Raw genomic sequence first — 27,332 nt, 5'->3', positions numbered from 1 at the left:
ATAATTAAACTTTAGAAATAATTAACTAGTTGAAAGGGAGTCCTTTCAAGGTGGGGAGCATGTTAAATCCTAACGAGATCCTAAATAAACGTAAATTAATTGATAAGCTAGATTTGCTCTATCTAGACCACGAATGGTACATTATCACATTGTTATAGATACTTGTAAAACCTCGATAAGAAACACAGACATGCTCTCTTATACAGATAATAATGAGTTCGGCCTCAGACGCCGAACATAACACCAACATTTTCGTAGCTGGCAGGCGTCAGCTCAATAGATAAGGATGTGCAAGTACACAAATCATTAGCTCAGACTCGCCACCGCGCTGGATGAGCATGCTGCGGCTGGCTAACATGAGCTACCTGATAAAGTACGCACACATGGTAGAAGATAAGGAATCGATGATAGTATGTAGAATTCAAAGCAATTGCGTCTATGTGAGTGTACGTATGTTTATGCGCGTCTATGCGTGTCTGTGTAAGCATTTTCGCAGTCAACCAAACAGCAACATCAACAACAGCCGCGGGCAGCGCATGGGCAGCGCTGCAGCAGCAAATATTTTTATGGCTATAACTTCTCGTTAAATCGGTCTATCATAGTGAAACTTGGCATACGGACTCATAATCACTAACTGGAGGTACTTGACAAATTCCAAGGATTACGGGAGTTAGCGAAAATCACGATTTGCGGGGGCGAGGTGGGGTGGAGGGGAATTCCAAAAAACACATTTTCTTCGTATTCACATAAGGCATCTGGGACTAACATTTGGGGTCCCTAGCTTTTATAGTCTCTGAGATATAGGCGATTATACGAACGGCGTTACGGAGAAACCCCCATAGGGGGGAAGTGGGAAGGGAAATCAAAAAAATAAAACAAACTCGTATAGCGTACACACATAAGGCATCTTTGTGCAATTTGGTGTCTCTAGCTCTTATAGTCTCTGAGATCTAGGTGATCATACGGACGGACAGACGGACGGACGGACAGACAGACAGGGCTAAATCGACTCGTCTTGTCATGCTGATCAAGAATATATGTACTCTGTGGGGTCAGCTCGCGCAAACCTAATATACTCTTGTACATTTCATGTAGTAGCTCCGATATTCAGTTTCTGCTTTACTATCGCTTACGCAGTCGTTGCCTAGCGACGGTAACTGTAAACTTTTGGCGTTTTGCCTTTGCAATTAACATTAAATGGTCAAAACGAAAGAAGAAGAGCGAGCTAATGACTTGCAGTTGTTGTTTTTAGAGCATTATTTTATTTACAATCAAACAACTGTGTTCGATTGCCCAATGTATACATTAATACGAATGTACATACATGCTATATTCATACACAGGCATACATATGTATGTTTCTCTTTACTTTTTCAACCGTACGTAGAGAACCGCACACATAGACACGAACTGTTGCTTGTTGTGTGTGTGAGTGTGTGTATGTGATGTCCCCAACTATTTGATATTTGTTGTTGCTACATAAAGCTATTAATGAAAACCCTCATGCCAAATGCACTGAACAAAGACAAAATTACTTTTAGAAATGTTATATAATTTTCAATTAATAACACAAATTAATGTACAAATAATACAAACATACACATGTAGATACATATGTACATACATAGATGTGCACATATGTATGGACATTCACACATTAGTGTCCCACATTTTGCTTTGGCTATTTCAATCGTTTGCACGCAACTACACGAACAGCTGTTTGCATGTGTGTGTGTGTGTGTGTGTATATATACTTAGTTGTCCCCAACTGTTTGATATTTTGTATTGTTTGTTCTGCCTGCTTTTGTAAAATGCATATTTTGAAAATCCTTGAATGCAAAGTTGTAGATTTAGTTACGTAGATTACATTATCCAAATTTTAAATCGATCGGACTAAATTTATAACACCAACTTTTCATTTGTAATAATGAATACATATTAAAACCCCAATAATTCAAGCTCCAACACAAATTTCGAAAAGTATGCAGTTTTGTTTGTATTCTTTAATTGATTGAGAAACTAAGTTTTAAGTCGATCGGTTGAAAAATGCGGATTTTTCAAACAAACTTTGGAGCTACTTTTCCCCCCTTTGGAGCTCGAATTTTCCAAAATCCCTTCTTAGTGCTCATCTACACCATGATAGGATACTATGAGCCCAAATTTCAGCATCCTAGCTTTTACCGTGTGGGCCGTGGGCTGTTGACGCGGTTTGCTTTTGTGCCCCAACATTTTCTTTACAGGAAAACTTCCATATTTTAGGCTCCAAAAAAATATCAAACAACCAAGTATACAGTTTTTCTTCGAATTGTTCTGAGAGTATAAAAACTAAGTTTGAAGTTAATCAGATGAAAACTGTAGATTTTTCATACAAACGTTGGAGCCTGTTTTCCCCCCGTTGGAGCTCGAGTTTTCCAGACTTTGAAAGGATACTTGAGTCAAAATTTCAGCTTCCTAGCCTTTACCGTTTGGGCTGTGCGTTGATCACCAATCAGTCAGTCAGTCAGTCAGGACAAACTGTTTTATATATATAGATACTGATACAACCCCCCCACTGCCCCGCAATTCGTTTTTTTTCCATAACCGTAGTTCTTGGAATTTCGAACTAAAATTAGTGATTGTGTGTCTGTATCAGTTTCATCATGATAGGTCAATTCTGAAGAAAGTTATAGCCATAAATAAAATCGCTGCCCATGCTCTGGTTGTAGCGCTGCCTGCAGCTGTTGTTGTTGTTGTTCCTTGGGTTCAACTTTGTGCTGCATACATACACACATATAAACACGCAGAGACACGATTCTGATGTACATGTATGCTGTTGAAACTGTACATGAACATGTCTTTAATTTAATTAATATACATTTTTTTAATTATTAAAAAAAAAATTGTTCATGTTTTTCTTTTTGGTGGGAGGTACAGGGTATTTAAGAGTTGAGCTTGCTCGACTTTAGCATTCTTTTCTTGTTTAGTTTTTATACTCTGTACATGAAATGTACAGAAGTATATTAGGTTTGCGGGAGCTGAAAAATGTAACAGGCAGAAGGAGGCGTGGCAGACCCCACAAAGTATATTCTTGATCAGCATGACGAGACGAGTCGATCTAGCCCTGTCTGTCCGTCTGTCCGTCCATATGAACACCTGGATCTCAGAGACTATAAGAGATAGAGACACCAAATTTTCCACAAAGATGCCTTATGTGTGTATTCTATACGAGTTTGTTTTATTTTTTGATCTCCCCCCCCCCACTTCCCCCTATGGGGGTTTTCCCGATTTTCCATTCGTATAATCGCCTATATCTCGGAGACTATAAGACCTAGGAACACCAAATTTTAGTCCCAGATGCCTTATGTGAATACGCAGAAAATGTATATTTTGGAATTTCCCTCCCTCCCCCCTCTGCCCCTCAAATCGTAACTCCCGTAATTCTTGGAATTTCTAACTACAATTTTGGACCCATTATTAGTTAGTTATTATGTGTCCGTATGCCAAGTTTCACTATGATAGACCGATTTAACAAGAAGTTATAGCCATAAATATATTTGCTGCTGCAGCGCTGCTCAAGCGCTGCTCAAGCGCTGCCCAAGCGCTGCCCGCGGCTGTTGATGTTGCTGTTTGGTTGACTGCTAATATGTTTACACACACACGAATAGATGCGCATAGGCATACATACACTCACACAGACGCAATTGCTTTGTAAATGTGCAATTATAATCCCTTTACGTGAGTTCGAATACCGAGAAAGGTAAAATCGATCAAATTTTTTTTTTTATACCCTGTACCCAAAGGGTGAAAGGGTATACTAGTTTTGTGCGAATGTATGTAACAGGCAGAAGGAGGCGTGGCAGACCCCACAAAGTATATATATTCTTGATCAGGGTGACAAGCCGAGTCGATATAGCCATGTCCGTCTATCCGTCCGTCCGTCCGTCTGTATGAGCGCAAGGATCTCAGAAGGTACAAGAGCTAGAATTACCAAACTTGGTATCCAGGTTCCCCCAAGACCTAGGCAGGTCAGGTTTGTTTTTTTTATTCCGATATACCCCCCCCCCCCCCACTTCCCCGCTATTAGTGATTTACGTAACTCCCGTAGTTCTTGGAATTTCAAATTCATTTGGTAATTACATCCAGCTAGGGATTATGTGTCCGTATGCCAAGTTTCATCATGATAACTCAATGTTGAAGGAAGTTATAGCCATAAATAACATCGCTGCCCACGCTCTGCTTGTAGCGCTGCCGGCAGCGCTGCCCGCAGCTGTTGTTGTTGTTGCTGATTGGGTTCAACTTTGTGCTACATACATACATGCATATAAACAAGCAGAGATGTCTGCGTGTACATCTCTGATGTAAATGTATGCTGTTGAAACTGTACATGAACATGTCTTTAATTTAATTAAGTAATTAAATTAATATTTTTTTTTAATTATTAAAAAAATTTTTTTTTATTTTTTCCTTTTTGATGGGAGGTACAGGGTATTTAAGAGTTGAGCTTGCTCGACTTTAGCATTCTTTTCTTGTTTATTTTCTTAATTTTTTTATTTTCTATAATTATTGTAAACATATGTACAGAGTATTTCAAAGTATGGACTGTTCATACAAAGTGTGAGTTTGGCGATCCAATTTCTTCGTCAGAATGTGCAGAAAATTGGATCCCATGAAAGAGTGTTTATCTTCATATTTTTCAATGCAGCCATTGTTTCATGAATGGTGTCATGAAACTGTTTTGTTGACCAGGCTTCACTCACAACTTGTGGTTGGTCTACGAGTTTTTTCAGCAGCCCTGAACATAAAACTCTTTGGTTGTTAAACCGATCCTTTAGCTTTTTCCATGCTGTCTCATAGTTCGCTTCAGGAATCCTTTTTGTAATTCCTTATCAGGTTCTCCCAGCAATGCCTGCTTTGTAAGCAGCGAATCCAATTCTGGAGATAAATTTGCCATTTCTCCAATCTGGTATTAGTTTTCAGACCCGTTGGAGATGTTTTTGTTTTGCTTTATTAAAGGCCGGATGTGCCTCGACTTACACCGATGAAAGGTCAATGACACTAAATACCAATGGAAGTCCGTCCGTTTCTGGCGGCGGATTTATCCTGAAGTGTTCCCACGTTGAGGTTTCTGGGGTTTCTGTGAGCACGACCAGAACTGCTGCCCAACGGAGTCCTCGATATTTGTATTTGTATTTGTTTGTTTATTAATTCCTAGTACGACAAGAAGATTTCTTATAAATTAATGTACTAGTCACAAAGTATGCAATTTTCTTACCTACTTAACCTATTTTTATAAGATTAATATTATTAATACATACATTTAAGGCTTGTTTTTCTTTCTGTTTTCCTGTTTTTTTTATTATTATTAATACATATATTTAAGGTGATTTTTCTTTTGCTCTTATCGTTATCTTTAAAATAGTACAAAAGAGTTGCCTAATGAATGTAAATGTATAGTATAGGTTTAGTGCTTTTTGATTTTTTCAATTAGTTATACTCTTGGAAGTGTGATTCAATTCTAGTTCTAAAATGCGTTTCATTGCTGATTATTTTTAAGTTATGTGGTAGCTCGTTCCACAGACGAACAGCAAAGATGAAAAAGTGCTTTTCTGAACTGGATAATCTATATCTTTCGCAAACTATATTATTGGTTCTTCTTGATGAATTAAATGAGATTTTGTTATACAGATAGTTCGGTTCTTTACGATTAATGGTTCTATGCAAGAAAATTAGAGACCAAGTTTTATCCACGAGTGAAGAGTCAGGTTTAAAATTTTGTTAATGAAAATACGTTTAATGACATATCGCGCAATGCGATGTTGAAGGCGACTTTTAATTTATTCTGGCTGCGGCATCGCAGTTTCCAAATAACTCAACCCCATAAAATAATGAGGGTATCAGGTATGACTTTGCAATAAGAAGCTTGAGTTTGCCTGGGAGGACATTCTGCGTCAAAGAGAGATGCCTTAGTGCACTATAAGTTCTTCCTACTGCATTATTAACGTGATTATGCCAGGATAGGGTGTCATTGAGATTATGCCTAAATTAGTTGCCTTCTTTACGTATTCGATATGATCATTGATAAGTTTCTCTAGATTGAGTGAGTTAATCTTCTTTTTATATAATACCAACCACTGCGCTGTCAAGCTCCTGGTAAACATACCAGCCAGCACCAATTCGGCAAGGAGCAGATTGTTTAGGCGTAACACCAATATCGATCGCTATCAGCACTGGCTGCAGAGCAATTTGGACCCAATGGTTGAGATTGCAACTGGAGACGACTTGGATGAAGTTGTAGAACATCTCAACGTTCAAATCCACAACGCTGTGTCGCATGCCACACCCCCAAGCAGACCCTTCTATAGCGTCGCCCATAGAGATGTCCACCTTTGGTCTCCCGAAGTTGCAGCCTTGGTTGCTGAGAAAACGCGTCTACGCCGACTGTGGCATAATTCTCGCAACCCCAGAGACAAAACTGTGTTCAACAGAGCGGCCAAAGCACTCAAAGAGCTGTTATATAATCTTCGAAAGCAATCCCTGGATCAGTTTCTTGAAGACGTGGAGCCAGACGACCCTCAACACAACCTGTGGCGACTGACCAAGAGCGTCAAAAGACCTATAAGAAGGAAGGAGCCAGTTAAGAACGCCAACGGAGCCTGGTGTCGTTCTGACAGCGAAAGGGCAACAGCCTTTGCCGATTATCTGTTTGACGCATTCTCACCTTTCTCAAGATGCTCTCAACAGGAAGCAGACGAGACGGCTGAATTCCTGGACGTGCCCTGCCAAATGGCGCTCCCTATCCCCGCTGTCGAGCCAGATGAATTAATCTGCGAAATCGGAAAGCTCAAGGCGTCAAAATCCCCAGGATACGATGGTATCGATGTACCAGCCATTAAAGCACTGTCACCGAATGGAATCCAGCTCCTTCTCAAAATCACTAACAAATGTTTTCAACTAGGACACTTCCCCACCCAGTGGAAATGCGCTGAAATAATCGTAATTCAAAAATCTGGGAAACTTGCAGCTAATCTTACTTCATATCGCCCAATTAGCTTATTGGCGGTTCTCTCCAAAGTAGTTGAGAGATTATTTTTGCGCAGAGTCCGATCAATACTTGAGGAGGCCAATTTGATCCCGGATCACTAGTTTGGCTTCAGAGAATGTCATGGCACACCTGAACAATGCCATAGGATTGTTGCAAGCATTCTGGATGCATTCGAGGAAAAGAAATATTGCTCGGCAGTCTTACTGGACGTCAAGCAAGCCTTTGACAGAGTATGGCACACTGGACTGCTCTACAAGCTGAAGATTGCCCTACCTGCACCATACTACTTATTTCTAAAATCTTACGTCGAGGGAAGAATGTTCTTCGTGAAATGCGGAGATGAAGACTCCGACATTAGAGACATTAGAGCCGGAGTTCCTCAGGGAAGCGTACTGGGCCCAGCCCTCTATACTCTATATACCGCTGACATGCCTATCATTTCGGATAGAAGACTACTGACTGCCACCTATGCTGACGACACGGCCTTCTTGGCAAACGATGTTTCGTCACAGACTGCCTCTGCCATCCTCCAAATGCAGCTTGGCTCCACTAACGTCTGGCTAAGGAGATGGAATTTGATGGTCAACCCCGAGAAGTCCACTCAAACCACTTTTGCCCTAAGAAGTGAAGACTGCCCCCCGGTTCAACTGGACGGCTCAACCATCCTATATCATTCAAAAATTTCAAAACAAAGCGCTCAGAACCATCTCCAATGCGCACCCATTCCACTCAACCGTGGAGATTCAGAACGAACTCGGTGTCCCATGGGTTCACGAGGAGATTACCAGGCTGAGCAGAGCCCACATAGAGCGACTGGACAGACACACCAATCCCCTCGCCATCAACCTGCTTAACAACAGGAACTCCACCCGCCGTCTGAGAATATACCACCCGCTTGATCTTCCTCATCGCACAAGCTAAACTTATCAATCCATCTCTCCACAAAGCCACACATAATACAAAATCATAATGCCAATGTTCCTCCAGTATAATTTGCTGATTGTCCGTCAGTGCACTATAAGTTCTTCCTACTGCATGTAATGAACAGGACCGCTCCTTCCTTGTTATGCGACAAAACGGAAGACCAAACAGCCCTAACGTTTGCACGCAAAACTCTGTAACGCAAAGAACTCAGAATATTGGTACATAATACCGAAATGGCTGCCCTTGGTGCGCAAAGCGATGTAATGGACCAAGACCTTTGCTCTGTAATCGGGTCCTCGTGCAGGTTGAAATTGTTGGGAACTTGTCGGAGTGGATTCTCTGGGATACGACCAGCATACAGTCCGCGAGGGGGTTCTTTGACTTGTCCATCCAACACACCCACACTACATAAAACATTAGAATCCTTGCCTCTTTGGTGGTTAAAAGAAAAAAGTAATCATGAAATTTCAGAAATAGCAATAAGACAGATAGACAGACAGACAACAGCCTAGCACCGATGTAGCTACATGTTGTTGTTGTAGCCTCGCCTCATGACCCACCCTACCATTGATTTTCCAGTGGCGAACAAATTATTGGAAAATCCCAAACTTAAATGCTTTACTTCCTTTACCTTTGCATTACCTCAAAAGAAAAACTAAATTACTCACAATTTCATTTCAATAATATCCATTTACAATTTATTCAACTCATAATTACTATCTATAATGTGCATAATCTTTTATAGACTTTTACTTCAAAACTGGCATGTCAAGTACCAAACATTAAATTTAAATTTATATAAAAATAGAAATAATAAAAGAAAACTAATTTAAATTCATATTTAGGAACAAAAGAAAGCGCAAGAAAATTTACGAAAATAAAATTTACGAAAATAACGATTTCTATTGTGCTTATATAAATCCAGTTTGAAATTAATTTTATATTAAATGAATTTTTATTAAATCATTATACAAATTAAACACCGCCACGAGAAAACTTTAGGGCATACGCACTTTAAATCATCATGCCCTTATGAAAATCAAACTACGTTACTTCAGCTGTCATATGATTTTGGCAACAAAAAAAAAACAAAAACAAATTTAGAAGCGATTTATTCATTGCATGTTGTGGTTGTACTAATTATCATTATCAAAGTGAAGCTTTAAAAATAAAACGGTGCACGAATTTGTATAAACAAATAGGCATATAAGAAACACATGCACAAGAACTGATAAGAATGGTTAGACTCACCCGCTCGCTGTGTCCGTCGAAGGCCTTCGTCGTCGATGCGATGCTCCAAGTGTTTTACAGCTAATATTAATTTTGGAAAGATAATATGCACTAACCACAATGAAGCACTATTGCTACTTTTGCTTCTCTTATCTTTGTTGGTTTTACTTTTGATAAGACAGACTTCAACATATCTATGTAAAGCATATACACTATAGTTTTTGTTGTTGCAGTTTGCATTTACGTTAGATGTTTTTATGAAAATAAAAAAAAACTGCGCTGTTTCAAAATAAAATGTTTTACGCTGGTTCTAGGGTTTTTCTTCCCTTAAAATATGCTTTTAACTGCCACAGACCTGTTCCAATAGTTTTTGAATTGCACTTGCTAATTTTCAATGTTGACATTTATCACTGCCACTAGATCTATTCCAGGTTATGTAACTCGGTGGGTAGCTTGGGTGCTTGCCCTTTCTTAGACTGCGTGGTAGCCTTAGCGTGATACTGCAACGGGAATCAAATGGGTGTGGTGCTTTGATGGTCTGCGACCTGCCACAATCACGACATTCTGGTTGTCAATTTCAGCTGGTCAATTATCAGCGTTGCTTATCTCTTATTGAGAGTGGTTGGTGTCACAGCTAAGGATAAGTCAGTTGCATCAAAATGTGAGTTATTATCGAATTTCTTTTATCAAAGTTTTCCCACCTTGCCTGCACAAATGTTTTCCACAGTAATTGTACATTACATGCATTATTAACGTGATAATGCCAGGATAGAGTCTCATTGATGGTTATCCCTAAATTATTTGCCTTCTTTACGTAATCTATATGCTCATTGCTGAGTTTCAATTTCTCTTGATTGAGTGAGTTATTATACCCTGTACCCAAAGGGTACAAGGATATATTAGTTTTGTGCGATTGCACATGGAACACACAGAAGGAGGCTTGGTAGACCCCACAAAGTATATATATTCTTGATCAGCATGACAAGCCGAATCGATATAGCCATGTCCGTCTGTCCGTCTGTCTGTCCGTCTGTATGAACGCAAGGATCTCCGAAAGTATAAGAGCTAGAATAACCAAACTTGGTATACAGATTCTCCTGAGACCGAGAAAGGACGAGTTTGTTCATTTTTTCTGATCCACCCCCCCCCACTCCCCCCCTATTAACGATTTTCTATAACTCCCGTAATTCTTGGAAAAAAATTTAATCTAAAATTTGGTAGACACATCCTGTTAGTAATTATATATCCGTATACCAAGTTTCATTATGATAGGTTGATCAGAAAGAAAGTTATAGCCATATAACCATGCCCAATGCACACATACATACATATGTACAAGTACACAAAAACGCATAAGGCACGATTCTGATGTAAATGTAAATGTATGTATGCATGCATGGAATATTTAATTTAGTTAATTAATTAAATTAATTTAGTTAATTAATTTAATTTAATTAAATTAATTAATTAATTTAATTAATTTAATTTCTTTTTTGTGGGGTGGTACAGGGTATTTGAGAGTTGAGCCTGCTCGACTTTAGCATTCCTTTCTTGTTTTCTTTTTATATAATACCAGGCATTTAGATTTTTTCGGATTTAACTGTAGACCGTTAATTCTCGCCCATTCACTGATTTTTAACAGATCGTCATTACAGACACTAACACATTCTATTATTCCATTTAACGGACGACTAACATATAACTGGACATCATCTGCGTACATGTGAATCTCGCAATTTGACACGAAACATGGAAGGTCGTTAACATAAATAGAAAATAACAGAGGCCCTAACACCGATCCCTGTGGGACACCACGTTTTATTGACATAAAAGACGAAAAACTACACGAGGTGACAACTGCTTGATGGCGACCGGATAGGTACGATTGCACTAGACTTATTGCCGAGTCAGAGAAGTTGAAGAGTCTTTGTAGTTTTGTGCAAAGTATGGTATGGTTTACCGTGTCAAAAGCTTTAGAATAGTCAAGAAGTGTAAGAAAAGTTACCATACTGTTGTCGACTTGCTTGCGAATGTCCTCTGTAATTTTTAACAGTGATGTTTTGCAGCTTCTATTCTTTCTAAAGCCCGATTGTTTGTCAGTTAATAATGAGTTTCCTACCAAGAAGTTACTAATTTGGTTAGCCATTAGCTGTTCAAATGCTTTTGAGAGAAATGGAAGAATGGAAATTGGCCGAAATTCATTGTCTCCCTTAGGTATAGGGATTATTTTTCCGAATTTCCATTTGTACGGAAAGCATGAGGTTGTAATGGAGTTAAAAATATATGTAATATGCTTTAAGATTTTAGGGAGTAAAAATTTTAAAATTTTTGGGTGAATTTCATCAAGACCAGTGGCGTTTGACTTCACTTTGACGATGGAATCTAAAACATCACATTGACGCACACACATAAAACTAAAACTAATATCACAATTTAGCGGCGAAGTATGGTTCAGGTACGCGTTTTCGTGGACTTCAGGTACATCTTAATCTACAAATTTGCTATTAAGCGGATCTACGTTTACTTCAGATGTTAAAGAAGGTTTACATTTCCCAATCCCTAACTTTTTTTAGCTCAGTCCATACCTGATTTGATGATAGGGCTGAATTGAATTTGGCAGAGTATAGGGCACGTTTGGCATTTGTGATCTTCAGCCCTACTATTCGTCTAAGTTTTTTATAATGCAATAGGTAAGCTGCAGTCCTATAGCGTTTCCACTTTTTGTATGCATGATCTCGGCTTTTTATTTTTAAGTTATCACAGTATTCATACAATAGCCTATGGTCAAAGTCCCTAAAAGAGATTGCGTAGTTACTTTGATCTTTGTAGATGTCATACGTCAAGAAAATCATGTCGTGTTTTAGGCTGGTGCTGAAATCTGGTCAAATAGGATAGCTTTTTTGGTGTCATTAACAAAAAATACGTCAAGGAGGGTATCACAAGTGTTGGAGAAGTGCGTCGGTAAAGTAGTACTTACTAGTCCCATGCCAAGAGAGATCATATCGTCCCTCAGGTGATGTTCAGTTAACATATTCCTTCGCTGAGGTTTTTGGGGCTTCTGTGAGCACGCCCAGAACTGCTGCCCAACGAAGTCTCGATTGTTGACTAATCGTTCCAATACAAATTGTTGGAAAACTGCCCGAAAGCGAAATCTCTAGCACGTAGATTCAGCTGGCACAGCTTCCTTGTTGCGGTCCTTCCGTCAATCTTGCTTTGTTGATGTTTCTTGGGCTTCTTTGAGCAAGACAAGAACTGCTGCCCAACAAAGCTCTCTTCAATAGAGTTCAATCAGTTTTGCTTCGTTGAGGTTTCTAGGGCTTCTGTGAGTGCGACCAGAACTGCTGCGCGGCAGAAGCTCCCTTCAATAGAGTTTCAATAGAGTTGATGTTGGTCGCCCTGTTGACCAACCCTTCCAATCCAGTTGCGTCCTCAAAGTGTGTGATCCTATATTAAGGATCACGTCGGGGTCACCAAAAATATGTTGTTGTTGAGTTACCCCTAGTAATAAACTAGTAGCTGAGTATTTTACAATCGGTACTTGAACCAAGTGTAATTCGGAGGAGCTGAAAGGGAATGTGAGATCAGAGCTGCACGAGTGTTCTTGTGTTTCTGTCTGTTTATTGATTGAAATGCAAGGGTTTATATACAAAATTGAGAATGTGAATGTGGTTGTTTTGTGCACATGCGTGGACGCTATTCTAACAATAGCTAAGAATAGCTGCCTGCGTTGGCTTCATATGCACATGCGTGGCCCATGCGCGTCTCATGATACGGTCAAGTGCGTGTGACATTGACAGTACGATGAACTTCAGCGATGTGGGGCATATACATAATAATAATAATTCACATTTGGGGGCTCAACCGTGTCCAATAATAAGTAAAAGTGTAAAAGCCGAGTTTTGCGTGAAAAAGTGTCAGAGGTGTTTAAGCAAGGAAAGATTGTTTCACAAAAGTTGCTAAGATCGTTAATATAATATTTAAATGAAAACAAGATTGAACGCTACAGTCGAGCAAGCCCGACAGTAAAATAGCCTGTACTCTCCACAAAAAAAAAAAAAAATTAAAAAAAAATTAAATTATTAAAAAAAATGAATGAATTAATTAATTAATTAAATTAAATTTGAATACATGTTTATGTTCAGTTTTAACAGCATACATTTACATCACGTACCTATGCGTGTATGTATGCAGCACAAAGTTGAACCAAAGCAGCAACAACAACAACAGCTGCAGGCAGCTCATGAGCAGCGATTTTACTTATGGCTATAACTTTCTTCAGAATTGACCTATCATGATGAAAATTGGCACACGGACACATTAGTACTAACTGGAGGTACCTACCCACATGATTTCACAATTCCGAGAATTACGGAAGTTATAAGAAAAAACACGAATTGCGGGGGAGTGGAGGGGTGCATCAGAAAAAAAAAAACAAACTCGTCCTTTCTCGGACTTACTAGTAGGAGAACCTGTATACCAAGTTTGGTTATTCTAGCTCTTATACTTTCTGAGATCCTTGCGTTCATACAGACGGACGGACGGACGGACAAGGCTATATCGACTCGTCTTCTCATCCTGATCAAGAATATGTATACTTTGTGGGGTCTGCCACGCCTCCTTCTGTGTGTTACATACATTCGCACAAAACTTGTATAGCCTTTTACCCTTTGGGTACAGGCTATAAAAACACTGCATACTTGATTTTTCCTGGGGCATGAAAATGGGGGCTTTTCCCGTGGAAAAATTGAAACACAATCAATTTATGTACTTTGCATTTAAGGATTTTCAAAATATGCTTGTAGAAATACGGGTTTCGCTTTACAAATGCATGCAGAACAAACAACATAAATTCATATCAAACAGTTGGGGATAACTTAGTATACATACACACACATACACATAAAAGCAGCTGTTCATGTAGTTGCGTATAAACGATTGAAATAGCCAAAGCAAAATGTGTGTGGGAATGTATGTACATTCGTCTTGCACTGACAGGGCAGGAAATGTAAATTAATTAAAAACTATTAAACAGTATCTATTTAAATTAAGTTTTTCTTTGAAACTGTGCGTGAATTCATCATCAATCAGCCGAAATCATCATTGAAATTGATGTATGGAATTGAACATCTCCAAAACATCGATTTATCGCATTTGACGGAACATTTGGGCTTACGAAAGGTGTGTGCACGGTTTCTTCCGCACAAATTGACTGACGACCACAATTGCTCAGAATCGATCGACGCTTGTGACCGATTATTTGACCAAAAATCACATTTTAACAATTAACCACTCATCGTGTTTACCTGATATGACACCGTGCGACTTCTACCTTTTCGGAAAAATGCATTTGCCCATGAAAGGAAAGCGTTATGCAGACGTAGAGGCCATTCAAAAGGCTTGCACCGGCATACTGGCGGCCATACCGGCCAACGAGCTAAAACACTCGTTCGACATGCTTTTGGATCGTGCAAAAAGCTGTATTGAAGCAGAAGGAGACTATTTTGAATAAAATAAATTGATTTTGCCGAAAAACCATTTGTTCTGTTTTTTTTTTTTTAAAGTCCTGTTTACTTTGGAACACACCTTGTATGTATGTACATTCGCCTTGCACTGACAGGGCAAGAAATATTAATTAATTAAAAACTATTAAACAGTATCTATTTAAAGTAATTTTTTCTTTGTTGAGTAAATTTGGCATTAGGGTTTTCATTAATAACTTCTTTTCGTTATTTTTTTCATACGATATTTTGTAATTTTTTTTTCGACGGTCTCCAAATTTGTAGTACATAGTCAACATAACTAGAGCTAATTGCATAAAATAATTTTGACAATGAAATCGAATGAATGAAAATCGAATTTTTCTTTACTCTATACACTAACAAGTAAACAAGAATACCATGTACCACCCCACAAAAAAAAAAAATTAATTTAATCTGATTAATTAATTAATTTAATTAAATTTATTTAATTAATTAACTAAATTAAATATAAAATATTCCATACATGCATAAATACATTTACATCAGAATCGTATCTATTCGGGTTTGTGTACTGGTTATATGACTATAACTTTCTTTCTGATCAACCTATCATAATGAAATTTGGTATATATATAATTACTAACTGGATGTGTCTACCAAATTTTAGTTCAAAATTCCAAGAATTACTTGAGTTATAAAAAATCCTGAATAGGGGTGGAGTGGGGGCCTGCATCGGGAAAAATGAACAAACTCGTCCTTTCTCGGGCTCAGGAGAATCTAGATACAAAGTTTAGTTATTCTAGCTCTTATACTTTCTGAAATGCTTGCGTTCATACAGACAGACGGACAGACAGACGGGCGGACATGGCTATATCGACTCGGCTCATGCTAACCAAGAATATATATACTTTGTGGGGTCTGCGACGCCTCCTTCTCTGTGTTACATGTACACTCGCACAAAACTTGTACCCTTTGGGTACAGGGTATAAAAATAAAAAAAAAAAAATTTTAATTAATTTTAAAAAATTATATTAATTAAATTAATACAAAATATTCAATACATATATACAAAAGTGGAGACATGTTCATGTACAGTTTCAACAGCATACATTTACATCAGAATCGTGTCTGTTTATATGCGTGTATGTATGCAACACAAAGTTGAACCAAAGCTGCAACAACAACAGCTGCGGGAAGCGATTTTATTTATATAACTATAACTATATAGTGATGATGATGATATAGTCATGATGAAACTTAACATACTGACACATAATCACTAACTGGATGTATATGCCAAGATTCCAAGAATTACAGGAGTTATGAAAAACATGAATTGCGGGGGAGTGGGGACGTGTATCAGAAAAAAAAACATAAACTCGTCCTTTCTCGGACTTAGGAGAATCTGGATACCAAGTTTGGTTATTTTTGCTCTTGTACAGACGGACGGACGGACGGACATGGCTATATCGACTCGACTTGTCATCCTGATCAATAATATATGTACTTTGTGGGGTCTGCCACGCCTCCTTCTACATTTGCACAAAACTAGTATAGCCTTTTACCCTTTTGGGTTGGGTACGGGCTATGAAAATAGTTACTAGCAGGTATTGCCCGTCTTAACCCGGCTCAATATAATGTTTCCAATTGTATTTATTTCGTGTGTGCATAACCTACCCCTATGTTTTCACCTTATAAGTTACCAGTAGGAAGGCATTTAAGGTATTTAAATGAACATTTTCTGTTCTTGACAAAAAATTGTTCAGTAGTCCGTTACATTTTTGTTCTTGCCAAACTATTTCGTTAAACGAACATGACCACTATAACTAATATTTTTTAAAGCTCGTTTTCCCCCCTTTGGAGCTAGAATTTTTCAAAAGCCTTTCTTAGTGTGCTCCTACACTATGATGGATACTATGAAAGGATACTTGTGTCCAAATTTCATCTTTTACCGTTTGGGCTGTGCGTTGATCACCAATTAGTCAGGACAAACTGTTTTATATATAGAGATAACGTTTTAAGATAGACTATGTGCAAAAAATGGGAATAATTAAAAGGGTATATCCTAATTTTAAATTCACATTTGAGTCTTTTCGTGCCATATTGAGTCAATACGGTCACGCACAAACTCGGAATATGAAACACGGCACTCGTGTCAATGCCGTGCAGCGATGAGCCACGATCAAAAAGCACTGACAATTCTCATCTCAATTTGCTAGAGTAAATCTTTCGATAGTTGAAGCCACCGATACCATCAAAATATCGAAGTTTGAATGCAATAAGCTGTAACGTTGCTGTGGCCCGGATATACTTGTCGGCCAGAGTCGCTGCAAAATTCTTTGTTTGGTTCCCCAGGAATAAAGTGAGCCCGCAGTTACCATTCAAATATGATGCTCGCCGTGTGTACAATTTGTGTTTTATTTCCCAAATGTAACAAATGGGAGGGTGCGCTTCAATGCGCGTTTGTTTGCCTCCCCAACAGAACTCACTCCAAAACTCTCTTCAACTTACAACTACTTACACCTACTTAAAACTACTCATCGGCATCGTGACGACGCGTTGCGTAGCTGGCAGCTGTGCGTCGTTACACCTCCCCCTTTCCCCAGAGGTTCGAACGGCCCGATCGATGGTGTTTTCAAATTTTGTTAGCATCGCGCCATAATCGAAAGGCAGATGTGTAGCAGCTGGGTGGCAGCGCTGCCACCCCTCGCGTTTGACCACCTGTCGACGCCACCTGTAACTTCACAGTCAGCTGCTCGCGCTGTCATTCTGTCGCATCGTTGTCTTCGCTCTCCATTTCCGCCACGTGTTTGAATTTCAAATTCTGGGGTGCGGAATCTGTTGGTGATTGCTGGGCAACGAGCTGCATCTCGCAAAAGTACTGACTATACTTTCCAGCCTGCATGGCCTGCCGCTGATGGACTACCTACGCCACGGCTAATTATGTGCCAGCGGCATGCACCTGCTGTTACAACACGGTGTACATCTTATACTGCGTCGACTGCAACCAGTGCACCGTGCCTCCCATCGGTGCCGTTGAGGTATATTTGTGCTATATGTGGCTGAAACGTAATAAAATTCGATTATGTCTGCAGGATTACGTGGACGTTATTCTTTAGTTAGCGCCTGCTTTGGTTGCCCTGACGCTTGCCCGCTGGCCTGGCTGTGTTGGCGTCGCCGCCATGGCTGCCGCTGCCTCCGCTGTTGTCGTCACCTGTTGCCGCGGCTGCCGGCGTCGCCACTACTGCCTTCATCAACGTAGCCGCAGCCGCTGCTGCATTGGTGCCGCTGCTGTTGACGTCGCTACCGCTGCCGTTGCTGCGGCTGCTACTATCGTGTCGCTGCCGCTTACGCTGTTGCGGCTGTTGTCGTGGCTGTTGTGATGGCTGCTGTTTTGGCTGTTGAGAGATTGTCAGTGGCATGGTCCCCATACCAGCGCAACTGCCGCTATCGCTGCACTCGTCGGCGACGCTGATGTCTGCATTCAGCGCCTTCAGATCTCGCACATGTGCTGCCACGCATAGCCTCCATGGTGACACCTCATCTTCTCCCAGCACGTTGGCGATGCGGCGGTACAGCCTGTCGTTCTGTATGGCGTAATCTGGGTATTTGCCGGGGCTCTCCAACACCGCTGCCGTCAGTCGCTGTAGCCATTTACAAGTGGCGCTGCCTCTGGCTCCACGTGTGCGCGGCCGGCCACCTCGCGCGGCTGCCGTGACAGCGCGTCGGCCACCACGTTCAGGGCTTCTTTTCGGTACTGGACATCGAATGCTGTTGCAGCTCCAAGGCCCAGCGTGCAATGCGACCAGTGGGACTCTCGATTGAGTTGAGCCATCGCAACGCCAAGTGATCGGTCACGACAGTGAAATGTTAGCCTTCCAGGTAGTGTCGCAGCTTTCGGATTCGCCAAACAATGGCCAGACACTCCTTCTCCGTGGCGCTGTAGTTGACCTCTGCTTTCTGCAGTTTCCTACTGGCGTAGGAAATCACGTGCTCCTGGCCGTCTACGTTCTGTGTCAAAACCGCGCCCAGCCCATACTCGCTGGCGTCAGTCTGTAGGCAGAAGCGTTGTGTGAAATCGGGGCACGCTAACACCGGCGCTTCCATGAGCTGTCTTTGGATACAATCAAATGCCTCCTGCTGCGGTGTTCCCCAACTCCACTTGTGGCCTTTCTTTAACAGCTCGGTGAGTGGGCCTACCGTTGTGGCGAAATTGGGTACAAAGCGGCGGTACCACGAGACCATCCCGATGTACTGCCGCAGCTGTTTTAGGCTGGCCGGGGGCTTCAGTTCACGTATGGCTGCCACCTTTTCTGGATCCGTCTGTATCCCGTCTTCTGTCACCAGGTGCCCCAGGTAGCGTATGGACCTGCGAAAAAACTCACACTTATCTTGATTTACCCGTAGGTTTGCCGCTCTCAGTCTTCGAAACACCTCCCTCAGGTTACATAGGTGTTCTTCGAATGTCTTCCCAACCACAACTATGTCGTCCAGATAGGCAAACGCGTGTGGAGCCATATCCGGGCCGATGACGCTATCTAGCGCCCGCTGGAAGGTGGCTGGGGCGGAGTGCAGGCCAAATGGCATCACTCGCCATTGGAAAAGGCCCCGTCCGGGCACTGTGAAGGCGGTGTATTTACGGCTGTCGGGCTCCATGGGGATCTGCCAATAACCGTTTCGCAAGTCGATGCTGCTGATGTACTTTGCCTGTCGTAACTGTTCGAGAATATGTTGGATCCTCGGAATGGGGTATGCGTCTGGCTCCGAGCGCTCGTTCAGCTGGCGGTAGTCGATGCACATTCGCCACGCCCCATTCTTCTTGCGTACCAGGACTATGGGCGCGCTGTACGCGCTATCGGACCGCTCAATGCAGCCCTTCGCCAGGAACTCGTCAACCTCGTTGTCAATCACCGCTTGCATCGCCGGATTCCTCGGATAGTAGCGCTGTTTAATGCTCCTGTCGTCTTTCACGCGGATCGTGTGTGTCGCCACCGACGATACGCCCACAATGTTCTCAAAGCGTGGTAATTCCTCCTGAAGGAACGTGGCAGCCTGAGCAGCCTGTTCATCTGTCAGCGTAGCCGCCGATGGAGCAATTGGCTCTGTGGTCACCAATGCCGCACATCGTACTCTGCGGCGCGCCTGACGCCTTCTCCGCCGTCGTCGCTCACGCACGTCTCGCATCTCCAGCTTGTGGCTGCCGGCGGTGAACGTACCATAGGCCTTGCTGATGAAATCTAGCCCTAGTGAGAGCTCGTCCTCGCAGCCCGGCAGTGTCAACAGTGGTACCAAGATGCATTTGTCGTCCACTGTTATCGCCGTCATCGTCTTCTCGCAAACAGTTTGTCGCGAGCCGTTGGCCATCGACATCGACACCTCTACACTCCGTACATTCTCCCCACCTGGCTTTCTCAAGCGTCGTGCCAGCGCCGGGCTCACGAAGCTGCGGGTGGCTCCCGTATCCACCACCGCGTCGAGGGCAAGACCACCGCAATCCACCCTCAACACCATCACTCGCGAGCGTTCTACCACTAGTTTTCCTGCGTGGGCTCGCCTATTGGCTGTATGTGGCGAGCCCCCCTGGCGTTTCCCGCTCTGCGGCGACAGCATTCGTTCGCTCGTATGCCCAGCCTACCGCAATCCCAGCAGTATAGTTGTCGTTGGTTTGGGCAGCATTCGTTGTCGTGCCCCGCCATACCACAGCGTTTGCAAGACCGCTCCTGGTGTGCCGACGAGCTCTGCATCTCGGGCCCGGTTGCTGTTGTTCGCGCGGGTGCAGTCTGTAAAGGGACAAAGTCTCGCCTGTTTAACTCACCACCAGATATGGGCTGCGTATCCGTTGGCTCCGGACGTCGGATCGGAAACCCCCGTGGGCCCATGAACGCTGGCTGGGATGGCCCTGCCCCAATGGTACAGGCCGGAACCAGGCCCAACTCCTCCAGCTCTGCTGCTTGCCGTTTGAATTCTGCCACAGTATGGACATCCTGATGTCGTATCCTGATGTTGATCGCTAGTCGGCTGTTGCGGTAGATGAGCCTCAGCTGCTCCTCTCCGGGCATCGAGCATCAATTCCAGCATCGCTTGGACGTAGGTCGCACTGGACTCCCACTCGCCCTGAAAGCGTCGTTGCGCATTCTGTCGCCACCGCTCAACGTGAGGAGCGGCCGGGTACGCTTCTAGCAGTTCCGCGCGGAACTCTGCCCACGACTGGGTCGAGTTTCGCCTTGTGCGGTCCCACGTCAGTGCCGCGCCCTCCAGAATGTTTGGTAACATCGGCACCAAATTATCTACCGGCTCCCCACTCACTTCCGCTTTTTCTTCTAGCCTGCGCAAGAATGCTCGTGGGTCCCCGCTGCCGTCGAAATGCACTCCCCACTGTGCCACCTCCGTGCTCAGGGCTCACCGCTCGTGGCATTGTCGAGTGGGCCGAACCATCCGCGGATGCGGTTGACACGGCCGGCCCGGCCGTCGAGACCATCGACGGTGTGGCGAGGGTCGTTACCACCGTCGTGGCCACGATCTGGTTCGTGGTCACGCATGGCGCCGCTGGCGCTTCTGTCGTATAGGTGGTGGTGGCGGTCACGGTCACTGGTGCAGCCCCAGCTGGTGCTGTTGCCGCTAATGGTCCCGTTGATGGTGTCTTGGGATGCTCGGTCGGTGTTCTTGGCGATGCCGCAGCTTCCGTAGGCGGCAGGTGCATGCCGGGCGAATCTTCCTCTCGCTTGGGGACCTCCAGTTGTGCCTTCGGCGGTACAGGGCCGCTAGCAGTTCTAGGCGTGGCTGGTGTACCGGCCCCGCCGCTTTCACAAACGTGGCGAAGCGTGTTCTCAGCGTTTCCACGGTGCCCGCGTCGTCGATCCCAAACTCCTGCAGCAGCTCGATCAGCTCCTCCTTCCTCAACGCTCGCACCCAGCTCGTTCGCACCATCACGAGTCAACAATTCTGGCCTTACGTTTTCCAACTCGCCGCGTGGTCGCGGTCGTGTTTAACCTCACTTTATTTTGGGGTCCCTGCTCGGGCGCCACTTGTAACGTTGCTCTGGCCCGGGTATACTCGTCGGCCAGAGTCGCTGCAAAATTCTTTGTTTGGTTCCCCAGGAATAAAGTGAGCCCGCAGTTACCATTCAAATATGATGCTCGCCGTGTGTACAATTTGTGTTTTATTTCCCAAATGTAACAAATGGGAGGGTGCGCTTCAATGCGCGTTCGTTTGCCTCCCCAACAGAACTCACTCCAAAACTCTCTTCAACTTACAACTACTTACACCTACTTAAAACTACTCATCGGCATCGTGACGACGCGTTGCGTAACTGGCAGCTGTACGTCGTTACAAAGCAGAATATTTAAATAATAAAATCTAATTATTTATTGAGATCAATAAGAACAAATCATATACATACATACATCTGCCCGCAATGCGAAGCAGAATATGCGTAGCTCCGTTATTCGGTTTCTGCTTTACTATCGCTTACGCAGTCGTTGCCTAGCGACGGTAACTGTAAACTTTTGGCGTTTTGCCTTTGCAATTAACATTAAATGGTCAAAACGAAAGAAGAAGAGCGAGCCAATGACTTGCAGTTGTTGTTGTTTTTGAGGATTATTTTTTTTACAATCAAACAACTGTGTTCGATTGCCCAATGTATACTTTAATACGAATGTACATACATGCTATATTCATACACAGGCAGACATACATACATACATGCTGTATTCATACACTGGCATACATACATACATACATATGTATGTTTCTATTTACTTTTTCAACCGTACGTAGAGAACCGCACACATAGACACGAACTGTTGCTTGTTGTGTGTGTGAGTGTGTGTATGTGATGTCCCCAACTATTTGATATTTGTTGTTGCTGCATAAAGTTATTAATGAAAACCCTAATGCCAAATGCACTAAACAAAGAAAAAATTACTTTCAAAAATGTTATATAATTTTCAATTAATTAACATTTCTTGCTCTGTCAGTGCAAGACGAATGTACATACATACATATGTAGATACATATGTACATACATAGATGTGCACATATGTATGGACATTCACACATTAGTGTCCCACATTTTGCTTTGGCTATTTCAATCGTTTGCACTCAACTACACGAACAGCTGCTTGCATGTGTGTGTGTGTGTGTGTGTGTGTGTGTGTATGTATACTTAGTTTTCCCTAACTGTTTGATATTTGGTATTGTTTGTTCTGCCTGCTTTTGTAAAATGCATATTTTGAAAATCCTTGAATGCAAAGTTGTAGATTTAGTTACGTAGATTACATTATCCAAATTTTAAATCGATCGGACTAAATTTATAACACAAACTTTTCATTTGAAATAGTGAATAAATATTAAAACCCCAATAATTCAAGCTCCAACTGAAATTTCGAAAATCTTAGTATGCAATTTTGTTTGTATTCTTTAATTGATTTTAGAAACTAAGTTTTAAGTCAATCGGTCGAAAATTTCGGATTTTTCAAACAAACTTTGGAGCTACTTTTCCCCCCTTTGGAGCTCGAATACCCTATGATAGGATACACTATGATAGGATACTTGACCCCAAATTTCAGCTTTCTAGCTCTTACCGTTTGGGCTGTGCGCTGTTGACGCGGTTTCCTTTTGTGCCCCAAGAAAACCCCAATAATTCAAGCTCCAACAAAAAATTTAAAAAACCGCGTATGCAGTTTTCTTTGTATTTTTTTTTTATTGATTTCAGAAACCAAGTTTTATGTCGATCGGCTAAAAAATGCGGATTTTTCAAACAAACTTTGGAGCTCGTTTTCCCCCTTTGGAGCTCGAATTTTCCAAAATCCCTTCTTAGTGCGCATCTACACCATGATAGGATACTTGAGCCCAAATTTCAGCATCCTAGCTCTTACCGTGTGGGCTGTGGGGTGTTGATGCGGTTTTCTTTTGTGCCCCAACATTTTTTTACAGGAAAACTCCCATATTTTAGGGCCCAAAAAATATATCAAAAAACCAAGTATACAGTTTTTCTTGGAATTGTTCTGAGAGTATACAAAGTAAGTTTGAAGTTAATCAGATCAAAACTGTAGATTTTTCATACAAACGTTGGAGCCTGTTTCCCCCCTTTGGACCTCGAGTTTTCCAAAACTTCTTAGTGGGCACCTAGACTATGAAAGGATACTTGAGTCCAAATTTCAACTTCCTAGCCTTTACCGTTTGGGCTGTGCGTTGATCACCAATCAGTCAGTCAGTCAGGACAAACTGTTTTATATATATAGATAGTGGTCATGTGTGTGTACGTTCAACGAAATATTTTGGCAAGAACAAAAATGTAACAGACTACTGCACAATTTTTTGTCAAGAACAGAACATTTTCATTTAAATATGGGTAGTCATGCACACACAAAATAAATACAATTTGAAACATTATATTGAACCGGGTTAAGACGGGCAATACCTGCTAGTAGAATAATAATAATAACGGAGCACACGATAATAAAACAAAACTTTTCCCATTGAAGAGTGGTAAAAAAAACTTCCTATATACCTCTGAGACACTTGCGCTTATACAGACGGATAGATGGACATTAATAGCTGTATCCACTCTTCTTGCCGTACTGATTAAGAATATTTATAAATAGTTTGGGGATTTTAAACGCCTCCTTTCTTTTACGTACACCTACTAAGTAGTGCACCCTTTGGCTATAGGGTATTAAAACATTAAAATAAATTTTTGTCACCCTTGAAATTCACGTATCATAACAATTGTAGGTTTATTTAAATTAAACGATATGAATTCAAAATTTAATATTATTCTTGACTTCTTAAGAAACTCTTACACACTTGTATTATGCCGGTCAAAGTAAATCTTTATCTTAATTGAAATTCTAAATTTTTTTACAGCATTTGTATTGATGTTGAACAAGCAAAGCAAATCTCACACTCTCTGCCTGATGACGTAAATGATAAAAATCATTCGCCTTTTAGTTCCAAATGTACATATGGTTTCACATCACCCGTGGAAGGACTACAATACGAAACAGGTAAAACCCACATTCTGAAGTCGGCAAACATTCATTTTTAAGTAAAATGTATACGAAATTTCAAATTTACGTAAGTGTAAAATGTTATATTAATAAACAAAATATTATTTAATTTTTTAGGTCAAAATTCTTTTCTACCTGGTGAGACAGAGGAGTTGGACGACTTCTGTCACAAAACAATGACAAGATCTGATTTACAAATTTCGGTATTTGTGCCACTAGTGAAAGTTGTTCTAGAGTAAGTACTTAGTGCAGCACTTGAAATCTAAACTTTATTTATAAATGTCAAGGCATCCATATAACCAGCTGAAAACCCACATATATGTCATAGTTTTAAAAAGAACACATAAGCTGTGCTCTAATAAATTTGAACAAGAAAGGAATGCTAAAGTCGAGCAGGCTCAACTCTTAAATACCCTGTACCACCCCACAAAAAAAAGTATTAAATAATTAATTTGATTAATTAATTAAATTAAATATAAAATATTCCATACATACATTTACATTTGCATCAGAATCGTGCCTATGCGTGTTTGTGTACTTGTACATATGTATGTGTGCATTACATAATTATGTCAATGCAGCAACAAATACAGCTGCGGACAGAGGTTGGGCCTGGTTATATGGCTGTAACTTTCTTTCTAATCAACCTATCATAATAAAGCTTGGTATACGGATATATAATCACTAACTGGACTGACTACCAAATTTTAGTTCAAAATTCCAAGAATTACGGGAGTTATAGAGAGAATAGGAGGGGAGTGTGGGGGTGCATCAGAAGAAATGAACAAACTCGGGCTCAGGAGAATCTGGATACCAAGTTTGGTTATTCTCGCTCTTATACTTTCTGAGATCCTTGCGTTCATACAGACAGACAGACGGACATGGCTATATCGACTCGGCTTGTCATCCTGATCAAGAATATTTATACTTTGTGAGGTCTGCCACGCCTCCTTCTGTGTGTTCCATGTACACTCGCACAAAATAAATATACCCGTTTACCCTTTGGCTACAGGGTATAAAAAGAGGCTTTAGCAACAATCGAAGGAAAGGAAAGGTGAAGGTTTAGCTCACTGTTTTCAACAGGTCGTATGGTTAATAAAGAATACTACAAGGAAGTTGTGAAACGTTTCCTTATATATATATAACTCAGTAAAATTGATATGTGCAAAATTTGTTTTTGATATTACCGCTATTTTAATAGATGTTTTAATGTTTTATGTATACAATTTTTTTCTCTTTTACTATGTGTTGCTTTCTCATACATTCGTTTCTTATCAGCTCTTAATCTCAAGCACCGTTAGCTTAAAAGAATCCCAGGTCATTTCATAACAAATTGATAAATGTGCATTTTAACCTTTCACATTTTAAGTCTGAACTACACTTATTATCTCCAGAAAAAAATTGAATTGTTAAGAAGGTTTATTGGAGGCTTATTAAAAGCCGTATCGTTGTGTTTTGGCGAATTTAAAATTAATAATTATATAAAATACCCCGCGAAAACGAGTTAAGCACAGAAAGTAAAATCAAAATCAAAACTATGGCTGATTATGGCATTAAAGTCTGTGTTATTGCTAAAGCAATAAACAAGCATCGGAATACCGTCTCAAACTTTTTAAAATATCCGCTAAAATATGTTCAAAACAACCGGAAAAGGGCAGTTCCCAAAGTTGGTGACCGCACTTAACGGCATATTCGAGCTTTGGCAACCACCAAAGTAATGAGCTGAGCCCAAATTGGGGCAGGATTAAAAATGCAAATAACTGGGCTACAGTTGCAAAAAATTTGGAGAAAGGAAATGGATCTCCAATATGACGCCAAGGTACATAAACCAAAGCCATTGCACCGACATGAAATGGCGGTATGGCGGTATGGTACTCATGGTATGGGCGGCTTTAAGTTCCCTTGGGAAGCTATCAATATGCTTTATACCAGATCGGCTGAAAGCGCAAATGTATGCGGATCTCCTGGACAGCGAACTTATACCATTTCCAAAAGAGTTCCATGGATAGGATTGGAAATTTCAGCAGGTTAACGCCCCAGTACACGTTGCACGGTATAGCATGACGTTTTTCTAGACAAGAAATATCCCCTTAATGCATTGTCCGGCAAAAATTCCGGATTTAAATCCAATTGAGGACCTTTAGGGCATCCTATCAGGCAAAGTTCTTAGGTGTGGAAAACAATTTGTCCCTTTAAAAAATGTAAGAGAGGCCATTGCCAGGAATGGCAACAAATTGACATAATCGTCCTTCAAAAGTTAGTTAATCCATGTCCTGGTTGCAATAGGCCGTATAACAAAAGGGAGACACTATATCTTACTAAAATTATAAGTAAATTGTATTCAAAACAAATAATAATTAAATTTTGAATTTCTTTTCATTTGCACATATATAAATTTTCTATGAAAAATTTCTTTGCGTTAACTTATTGATCAAATTATTAAATACTAAATAAATTTATGGATTTTTAATTATCAATATCTATTATCTATATAAAAAAAATAAAAGTAAAAATCTAATAATTTTATTCTCTAGCAGAAGCAAAACCCCGGCTCAATATAATGCGTCAAATTGTATTTATTTCGTGTGTGTGCATGACCTACCCTTATATTTTCACCTTATTAATTCCCAGTACGAAGGCATTTTAGGTATTTAAATGAACATTTTC

At 41.1% G+C, this 27,332-nt stretch overlaps 1 protein-coding gene across 3 annotated transcripts in view; it reads left to right on the top strand.

Moving 5' to 3' along the window:
• The window catches only part of LOC115633443 (autophagy-related protein 2 homolog B), a 617,768-nt gene that overhangs the window by 246,513 nt on the left and 343,923 nt on the right, over window positions 1-27,332 (top strand). For all 3 annotated transcript variants that reach the window (XM_030530896.1, XM_030530897.1, XM_030530898.1), the window contains 2 exons: window positions 24,523-24,662; window positions 24,783-24,900. In XM_030530896.1, coding sequence (XP_030386756.1) covers window positions 24,523-24,662; window positions 24,783-24,900 — 258 coding nt within the window. The remainder of the gene's footprint in view (window positions 1-24,522; window positions 24,663-24,782; window positions 24,901-27,332) is intronic.

This window comes from Scaptodrosophila lebanonensis, unplaced genomic scaffold (genome assembly GCF_003285725.1).
Source record: "Scaptodrosophila lebanonensis strain 11010-0011.00,11010-0021.00 unplaced genomic scaffold, SlebRS2 tig00001419-arrow-arrow-pilon, whole genome shotgun sequence".
Classification (NCBI taxonomy): Eukaryota; Metazoa; Arthropoda; class Insecta; order Diptera; family Drosophilidae; genus Scaptodrosophila; species Scaptodrosophila lebanonensis.
Note: the sequence above shows the minus strand (reverse complement) of the source record. Positions and strands in the feature narration are given on the sequence as shown.